The 9,449-nt window shown below is 53.2% G+C and overlaps 1 protein-coding gene across 1 annotated transcript; it reads right to left on the bottom strand.

Annotated features, from left to right (window-relative positions):
• Positions 1-4,037: 4,037 nt before the first annotated feature.
• On the bottom strand, positions 4,038-7,832 carry EGR1 (early growth response 1). Its single transcript, XM_003404523.4, has 2 exons — positions 7,319-7,832; positions 4,038-6,617 (listed from the first exon to the last, which is right to left on the bottom strand). Exons 1-2 carry the CDS (start codon positions 7,611-7,613, stop codon positions 5,266-5,268), a joined length of 1,647 nt encoding a protein of 548 aa, XP_003404571.1. The 5' UTR covers positions 7,614-7,832; the 3' UTR covers positions 4,038-5,265.
• Positions 7,833-9,449: the final 1,617 nt, after the last annotated feature.

The raw sequence follows: 9,449 nt of genomic DNA, 5'->3' as shown, positions 1-9,449 counted from the left end.
TGAAGAAAGATTAGAAGATGCAAATCTTTTAGGAAGCTGGGCCCTGACTCTGTGAGTGTGGGGGGACCTGGTACTTATCACCTTGAGTAAGAGGGAGGTGAGTAAATGGGGACATGGTGGGAAGAAACAGCCAGAGTAGAGGGATTTTGGAGGAAGAGATAGGAGAGAAAATCTACACAAAGACTTGTGCTGGAATGTTCACAGCAACTTCTTTTGCAAGAGCACCAAAGGGAGACAACCCAAATATCCACCCACAGGTGACAGGATAAATTATGGTATAGTTCTACAGTGGAATACTACTCAGCAGTAAGAAAGAATGAGCCATCTATACATGTAACATGGATGAATCTCAAAATAACAATGTTAGGGGAAAGAACCCAGGCCATACTGAATACATACTGAATGATTCTCTTTATATAAAACTCTAGAAAATGCAAACTCATTTATAGTGACAGAAATTAGATCAGTGATTGCCTGAGGGGTGGAAGGAGAGACAGATTACCAAGGGATACAAGGAAATTTTTTGAGGTGATGTATATATTCACTATCTTAATTGCAGTGATAGAGTCACTTGTGTACACATATGTCAAACTCATCAAATTGTACACTTTATATGTACAGTTTATTGTATATCAACTGTACCTCAATAGAGTTGTAATAAAAATTAAAAAAAAAAATCCCCTCAGTCCTGAGTATAACAGGCTTGGAGAAAGCTCCCTGAAAAGGGAGATGAGATAAATTTAGCTGAGGAGCTGAGGGCACCAGCTTGTCCTATGAGATCTTCTCAAGTAAGCTTACCAGCCACAAAAGGCTCTCCCAGGTCTGAGCAATAGGAAAAGAGAGACTCAGGAAGAAAAATGACTGAAACGAAGGGCTAGATTTGCTATTTGGATGCAAAAATATCACTAGGACCCAAAGGTTTATGGGTAAAATGTTGCAATCTTATTTGCTTGACACCTGATTCTTTTAGAATTGGCTTCATTTCCCTCAGGACCCTGGTATCTCACTCTGCCCAGCACCACACCCTTTCAAACTGCCCTAAGTATGGGATGAGCCAGCCCAAACAGCTGTGGGATGGGGGAAGGGGACATGGCAGGGGATAACTCCGACCCTATAGTGCCCATGTTGTTGTTTGTTAGGTGCTGTAAAGTAGATTTTGACTCACAGCAACCCCATATGACAGAGTAGAACTGCCCCATAGGGTTTCCTAGACTGTAATCTTTAGGGGAGCAAATCTCCAGGTCTTTTTCCTGAGGAGCAACTTGGTGGGTTTTGTCAACCTTTCAGTTTACAACCAAGCACTTAACCTTTGCGCCACCAGGGCTCCTATTCCACCCATAAAAAAAAAAAATACCTAACTCTATTTCTTCCTGGACAGGGAGGGACAGGGACGGGGGACTCCAAGTGGGAGGAAGTAGAAAAAAGCACACTGCAAACCCCATCGTGCCAACTAGACTAAACTCCACCTTCCTGAGTACCTTGAATCTTTCAAAACAGATACGGCTGAACATTCCTGACATTCAAGAGAAATCAATACCTCTCAGGTATGAAGAAAGGAGCCCTCATGGCAAAGTGGTTAAGTGCTCAGCTGCTACCCCAAAAGGTGGCTTTTTGAATCCACTAGCCACTCCATGGGAGAAAGATATGAGAGTCTGCTTCCATAAAGATTATAGCCTTGGAAATACTATGGGGCAATTCTACAGTGTCCTATATGGTAGGTGTGATTTAGAATCTACTGGATGGCAATGTAACTGGTCAGGTAGGAGGAGGAAGGGTCAAGGGTCCTTAGGACCTGGTTGTTTCTATTAGTTCAAAGCCTAAACCCGTCTTAAACTGGATGAGTTAGTTTTCCTGCCCCCTCTCCACCCTACTCCTCTCTGTCCTTCCCCACATCTCTGAAGCCAAAGACAATGTCCCCAGGTAGCAATCAATTGTTCAGCACTCTATGGGGCCTTTCCCAAACCTCAGCCTTTAGGATGATGACAGCTTTTATCAGCACTGCCCTGTGACCTTGCTTTCAGATTCCTCTCACAGGGGCAGGAGCTAAAATCAACACTTTTGTTTTTCTTTGTATCAGCCAACCCATTCAGTATACTATAAGACTGTAAAATGGGGCAATTTTTTGAGTCTTGTCCTATTTCAGCCATTCAAAGAAACTTGAGTTTGAACTGTCAGACCTGGTAACAGGACTAATGAAAAACAGCTAGCAGGCTTGGCAGAGTTTCTCAACAAGCCATCTACATCAGAATCGCCTGGGGTGCTTGTTATCAAGGCCAGTTCCAGGACCCCATACCAGACCTAAGGAATCAGGTGCTCTGGGAATGGCACATGGGAATATGAATTTTTAACAAGCTAACCCTAGTGATTCTGATGTGCTATGATATTTGGGATCCTCTGCTTTAAAGGAATAAAGTCTCTTTGCCCCTTCTTTCATTTTTTATTCTTGCCATGTTTCGTTTCCTGGGAGTCTGGGGTGAGATACTCTTAAGAATGTAGAACAGGCATAGACTTGTGTTCCTGGCCCTGGAGTGAGATGAGGAAGGGTAGGTGGGGCTGGAAAGAAGTTTGCCAGTAGAAATATTGTCGCATCAGGCATGGCAATTTTGCCAAGAGGCTCACAAGGACGTGCCATTTGCTAGAGAAGGTGGCCTGGTTTGCCCAACTCCAGGCTCAGGAGTCTGGTATCATGGGTAGAGATCCACAGTGTTGGTGGTAGGGGAATAGAATGGAAGAAAAAGAGGTGGACCCATGGTAGGGGGTGATTAGAATTCCCTTGGTCTCAGGAGAAGGTGTGAGCTGAGATCCTCAGGGGAGGAGAAGGAGGAGAGGCAGCTTAGCCCTTGACTTTACTCAGAGCCTGATAACCATACAGGATAGAGGGGATACTTCATTGCCCCTGATTTTGGGAGTCAGAAGTTGGGAGACGAAGCCAAGGCTCAAAAATTCCAGAACACTAAAGCTATTTTACTCATCTGCACAATGGATGGTGGTGTCTGACCAATTCATAAAAGACTCAGAAGTCAGGGTTGCCAGTAGTGCTTCCATTTGGTAATCTATCCCATCCACACTCCTGGGTAAAGGCTTAGCCGACATCTTCCTGCCTCACACATAAACCAAGTCAATCTCATTGATTCCTACTTACCCTTCCCAACTCCATTTTTCCACATTTCCTAAGCTCCCAGGTGGGCTGGGTGCCTTTCTCTATGTTCGCATAGGACCCCATGCTTGCCCACGTTATGTAATGCCAAACTGTAACTTTTGACTGACATCTCTATCTCCCCTACCAATGCTTCGCATTCCTTAAGAACAGGCACTGTTCCGTTGTGCCCAGCTTAAGGCCTCCCACAGAGCTGAGAGATGCTCACAAGCCTATAAGGATTACTCCAACAGTGAGTGGACTCTCAGAGAGCTGGTGCCAGAGGAACCAAGCACCTCACGCCTCATACACAATGTGGACAGACTTTGCCCAGATAGAGACCTTAGACACCAAGCCAGGCTCCTGCCCACTCTGCCCTGAGTCCCAGGAGGCTGCCAAGGATCACAGCTCCAGCTGGCAAGTGGTGAAATTTTCTTCCTGGAAGGATTCTTGGCTTAAGACCTGGCCCTTGCCTTTTCTATCCTTCTTCAACAACCTGATTGCTGAGGAAGGGTCGTGGGAGGGAGAGACAGACTGAGGCAGCCCCAGCATTGTTACTGTTTCCCAAAGCCCTTGTGACCTCCCTGTACTTATCTCCCTCAAGCGCTCATGGCAGGGATTCCCACGGATGGAGATGTTTCCTAATACTGGGTAGAGGTGGGGGGTGCCTCTGGCCACACATGTCCCACCTCTAACTCCAGGCTTCTTGAGCTTTAACTAACCAAGGTAGAGTACAGCCTGGTCCTCATAAATAATCCACTCCAGAAATGCACAGAGGGTACGACTCTGGTTGGAGCATCTTTAACTCTGTAAAGGCCCCAGAGTCTTTAGAAAACCTCAAATCCCACAATAGGGACAGTACTGTGCGGCCTCTCCCCTAGCCCAGGAAACACACACCAAATAACAGCTATTTTATTTTCTTTTAATTTTTCTGAAGGATATACACCACATATCCCATGGGCAATAAAGCGCATTCAATGTGTTTATAAGCCAAACAGTCACTTTGTTTAAGCAAACACATGTACAAAGTAAAAGAAAACCACAAAATAATGAACTGCATGTTCATAACATACAAAAATCGCTGCCTACTCAGTAGGTAACTACAACATTCCAACTCCTGAATATATTTATAAATTTACATTTTCAGTTAAAAAAATAGACTTTTGAGAGTTCAGATTTTTAGATTTTTTTTTCTTACATTCTGGAGAACCAAGGCTCAGCTCAGTCCTCTTCCTGGTTTTGCTCCCAAAGCCTCCCCCGAATCATCAATCCCTGCCCCCCTTAAGGCTAGAGGTGAGCACATCCCTCACAACCGCACATGTCAAGCCATCAGCAAGGCGCATCACACAAAAGGCACCAAGACGTGAAACTTTTTTAAAACCTAAAGGACGAAAAATAAAACCACTTTCAAAAAAAGAAAAACCAAACCACATTTTGCCACATGTGAGAGTACGGTCGAGCAATATTTACAAAAAGGTTAACGGAACATCACTCTGACACATGCGCTGATTAACACCTAGGACTGCTGTTTCAAAAAAAGCTTCAGACTCATCATCACAGCATCATCACAAAATAGAGGATCACCAATGGTTTGCTTGGCTTTTCTTTTTTTTTCCTCAAAGTGAGGACTTAATTCCAAATAATACAATAGAATATGCAAATTATCTTCACATCAAGACTACCCCAGGAAAAACGAAATCCATGGCACGGACACTGTACAAGGTGCAGGGGAGGGCTTTTAGGGCCCAAACCCCATTTTGCCAACTCAGTTTTCTAGCATTGAAGGGAGCAAGGGGTCAGGCATACGATGGAAATGATACTGAAATGATATATCCAAAATCCATGCAAATCTAGTTCTTTGGATAGAGGTGAAGAACTTAGACATGGCTGTTTCAGGCAGCTGAAGTCAAATGGAGTAGGAATTGGGGGAGGAAGGGGAAGTGGGCAGAAAGGATTATTTGCCAATAGACCTTCCATGATGACCTTTGGGTCAAGGAGAGGGAGGAGAGCACTCAGCTCTGAGAACCTCCCTCTGACCTTAGAGGACCCCCCTCCTATGGCCAGGTCCTCCTCCTGTCCTGTAAGTCTCTTGTGTTTCTTTTTCTCCCTTTTTTCTTTTCTTTTTCCCTTCAGCAAATTTCAATTGTCCTGGGAGAAAATGTGGCCGTCATGTCCGAAAGCCCTGTGGAGGCGCTGAAGGAGTTGGCAACTGCTGAGGAAGGGAAGCTGCTGACTTGGGCCGGGAAAGCAGGGGGAACCGAGGAGTATGTGGTGGCCACTGAAGGTGAGGAGAAGCCACTGTGGACAGGGGACGGGTAGGTCGAAGAGCCGGGAGAGGAGTAAGAGGTGGGCACCGGCGATGGGTATGAGGTGGTGGCTGGGGACGGGTAAGAGGTAGTGACTGGGGACGGGTAAGAGGTAGTGACTGGGGATGGGTAAGAGGTAGCAACTGGGGATGGGTAGGAAGAGAGGGAGGAGGTGGCCGAAGAGGCCACAACACTTTTATCTGCTTTCTTGTCCTTCTGCCGCAAGTGGATCTTGGTATGCCTTTTGCGTTCATCGCTTCTGGCAAACTTTCTCCCACAAATGTCGCAGGCAAAGGGCTTCTCGCCTGTGTGGGTGCGGATGTGGGTGGTAAGGTGGTCACTGCGGCTGAAGTTGCGCATGCAGATGCGACACTGGAAGGGCTTCTGGCCCGTGTGGATGCGGATGTGGCGAGTAAGCTCGTCAGAACGGGAGAAGCGGCGATCGCAGGACTCCACCGGGCAGGCGTAGGGACGTTCGTGGGGAGGAGTCTTGCTGGGCCGGTTGGGGTACTTGCGCATGCGGCTGGGTTTGATAAGCTGGGACTGATAAGTGTTATTGAGGGCCTTCAAGTCTTGGGAGCCCGACTGTGTGGCAAAGGCCTTGATGGTGGAGAGCGGAGTGAGCGAAGGCTGCTGAGTGCGGCTCTCCAGTCCCTGGAAGGGCTTCTGTTCTGGGGTGCCTAGGCCCAGGTCCCCCTGCTGCTGTGGAAACAGGTAGTCGGGGATCATTGGAACCTGGAAACCGCCCTTGGCAGCAGGGTAGGCAGGAGGCGGGTACTGAAGCGCAGTGCCAGCCGAACCAGAAAAGGACTGGCTTTGTGGCTCTGGGAAAATGTCAGTGTTGGGTGTGGGGAAGGTGGGCGCTGCAGAGTAAATGGGGCTGCTGTCGTTGGACTGTACTGCGCAGCTCAGGGGTGGGCTCTGGGAGGCAGAGGAAGAGGAGGAGGCCGCTGGAGAGGGCGCAGAGGTTGAGGTGGCTGGTGGGTTGCTCATGCTCACGAGGCCACTGACCAGGCTGAAGAGGGGCTCGGGCCACAGGGTGTTGCCACTGTTGGGCGCAGGCTCAAGAGAGAAGCGGCCAGTGTAGGTGATGGGGGGCAGCCGGGTGGTTTGGCTGGGGTAGCTCGTCTCCACCAGCACCTTCTCATTATTCAGAGAGATGTCAGGAAAAGGCTCTGGCAGGAGAGAGAGTGAAAGGGGAGGCCTGGTTACTGGAAAGCAATCACTGGAGAAGAAAGAGGGCCCGAACTGCCAGGCAAGAGGTCGGGCCGGCTACCATTGACTCCCGAGCTGGTTAATAATTGATAGAAGCAGATTGCAATGTTCCTGGATGCGCTCCAGCGGCAGAGCCCATTTCAACAACAGCTGACGCAAATACGGAGAATCCCCCTCCATTGCTGCTCCCAGCGCACCGCAGCGGCGGCTGCGCGAGCTAGGGATTCCCGCCAGCACCCCCAAAGCCTCGGCTAGTGCGCGCCCCCTACCCGGGGCTGCCTGGACATCTCTGATCACGGATCACTGCCCTTCCTTGGGGACAGACGACAAGCAAGGCAAGCCTTCCTGGAGAGGGGGGGCTCAGTCCTGCTCATCAAAACAAGTCCTCCCCCTCTGCACCCACCCACGCAGCCACTGAGATCTCCATCCAAAACAAAAGCTCGCTCCTCTGCGCACCGCTAGGGACCAGGGAGGGGGGTGTCCCTAGGCATCCCTCTAACACATGACCCTGGGGATAACAAGAATGGAAGGGAAACCCCATTAGCATCCCTAAGGACCAAGAAGGCTCCTACGGTGAGGGGGCGCTGCAGAGGCCTTGGGGAAGGACTGGATACCAGGATGGGGGCGAAGGGGCTAATCCACGGCGCAGGCCTCCGTTTACCTGCGGTGAGGTGCTCGTAGGGTTGCTCGCCTGCCTCCCCCTGAGGGTTGAAGGCGCTGCTGCTGCTGTTGCTGCCGCTCCCTCCACCTCCACCGCCCCCGCTGCTGCTGCTGTTACCGCCGCTGCCCTCAGGGGCTCCGGCGGCACCGAGGAACTGGGGCGCCCCGTTGCTCAGCAGCATCATCTCTTCCAGCTTGGGGTAGTTGTCCATGGTGGGCGAGTGAGGAAAGGAGCCGAACGGGTCGGAGATCTGCAGCGGGGACATCAGCTGCATCTCGGCTTTGGCCGCGGCCATCCCGGTCGGGCGGGCTGGGAGCTGGTGTTAGGGCAGGTGGGTGCAGCCCGGGGACAGAGCTGCGGGGGACACACTCGCGGGCGCCAGGCCGGGTCACATGCGGGGCGCGGGGCACACTGGGGAGAGCGCAGGCGGGGTCCCCAGGCTTGCCCTCGCCGCGGGCCGGTGTGGACGCCGCGCTGCAGCGGAAGCTGGGGTAGGGGCCGGTCCTGCGGCGGCGGCTGGCGGTGGCTGCTAGCGGCGGCGGCGGCGGCTCCCCAAGTTCTGCGCGCTGGGATCTCTCGCGACTCCCCGGATCCGCCTCTATTTGAAGGGTCTGGAACGGCACGGGCCCGCCTCCGTCGTGACGTACATGGCCATATATGGGAAGCAGGAAGCCCTAATATGGCAGGACGGGCCGGGAAGACCCGGAGTGACGCGAAGCCCCCTATTGGAAAGCGGTGGGCACCCCCATCCCGCACCCAGGGCCCCGAGCCGGCTCTCGCACCCTGGGAGCCCAGGCTTCGGGGAAGCCCTGTGCTCCAGCCACAGCTGGGGCCTCCCAGACCCAAGCTGCTTCAGAGTTCTCGGCGTTGCCCCCGCCTCTTCCCTCCGCCTTCTTCCCTCCTCCCGGGGCCGGAAGCGGCCGGGCCATATCGGGCCACTCCAAATCAGGCGCTGCCCAAATAAGGATTGTTCCGGCGGGGGATCCTTCCTGCTCCTTATATGGCGTTTCCGGGTCGCTGCTTGAAGCTGCCTCGCTCTCGCCCTCCCCCCAAGTTCCGAGCCGGGAGTCCAAGTGTGCTCAGGATAGGGGGCACCCGCGCGGGGAGGGCGCGGGGTGCAGAGCGCAGGGCGCACAGCCGCTCAGGCGGCTCCCCGGCAGGGACTGGCCTGGGGAAGCCTGCGCCCGGGGCGGGGGCGAGGGCAAGTCGGGCCGGGGCTCTGCCGCCGTCATCCAGGGTCCGCCCGCCCACCTCTGGGACCGTGGGAGAGAGCCCGGAGCGGAGGGGAGGAGCTAGGGCACAGGTTGCCCTAGGGAGGTGGAGCCTTGACCCCAGGCCTCGTCCAATGGCAGGGCGCCTTTCTAGGTGTCACCTGGGAAACTGAGGCTAGGAAATCCTGACCCCGTGCTTCCTGGGCCCCTGTGCGTAGCGGTGGGTCGCTTGCATCTCCGCTACCTGTAATAGTGGAATGGGTCTGCTGGGGCCTGGGAACCTCTCTGCGCCCCCAGAACCAAAAGGCTTGTTCCCTGGTCCCTTCCGGGGAAAACCCCACCGTTGGGGGACAGGATGAGGAAGCCTGCCCTAGAAGACACTTAAGTCCTATTCTGAGGGGCTGGTGGTACTTGTGGTGGTGGTGGTGAGGGATTTCTCCACCCTTCCCAGAGAATGGCACTGGGGATGGAGTCCAAGTGGAGGCAGGGCGGAAGCGGTGGGAGTCAAGAGAGGGCTTCCCTACGGACTGTCTGGGGACCCCAGGCTTGGCGCGAAGAAAGGAACCAACTTAGTGGCTCTGTGCTGCCCCCTGGAGGTCCCCTCTCCAGCTCCACTCGGGGGCCCCTGGCCGGGAGGGCTCTTCCGCCGCCTCCTCGCTGCTCCTCCTGGTTGCTGTGCTTGGCGCCCAGCCAGGCCGGGGGAGTCTTAGACGCAGTGAGACCGCACTGAGCAGGCGCCGCAGCCTGGGCTCTCCCTGCAGTCCCTGGGGAGCCGCCACCGCCGAGGCTGCCAGACTCCAGGATAGCACACCTCCCTCCCTGAGCCAGAGCAGGGGTGGGGGTGAGGATTCTCGCAGGTCTCCTGGGAGCGAAACGCGAACAGGAAAGCCCTTCCCGCAGTCAAATGCGCACCCCAAAGA

Source organism: Loxodonta africana, chromosome 2 (assembly GCF_030014295.1).
Source record: "Loxodonta africana isolate mLoxAfr1 chromosome 2, mLoxAfr1.hap2, whole genome shotgun sequence".
NCBI classification, from domain to species: Eukaryota; Metazoa; Chordata; class Mammalia; order Proboscidea; family Elephantidae; genus Loxodonta; species Loxodonta africana.
The sequence above is the reverse complement of the archived record's forward strand: the minus strand, read 5'-3'. Positions and strand labels throughout refer to the sequence as shown.

What these genes read in the sequence shown, in the direction of transcription:
- EGR1 (XM_003404523.4), bottom strand. Translation starts at nt 7,613, where the DNA reads ATGGCCGCGGCCAAAGCCGAGATGCAGCTGATGTCCCCGCTGCAGATC. An exon ending in CTACGAGCACCTCACCGCAG is followed by an intron (nt 6,618 to 7,318) that starts GTAAACGGAGGC and finishes CTCTCCTGCCAG; the next exon opens with AGCCTTTTCCTGACATCTCT.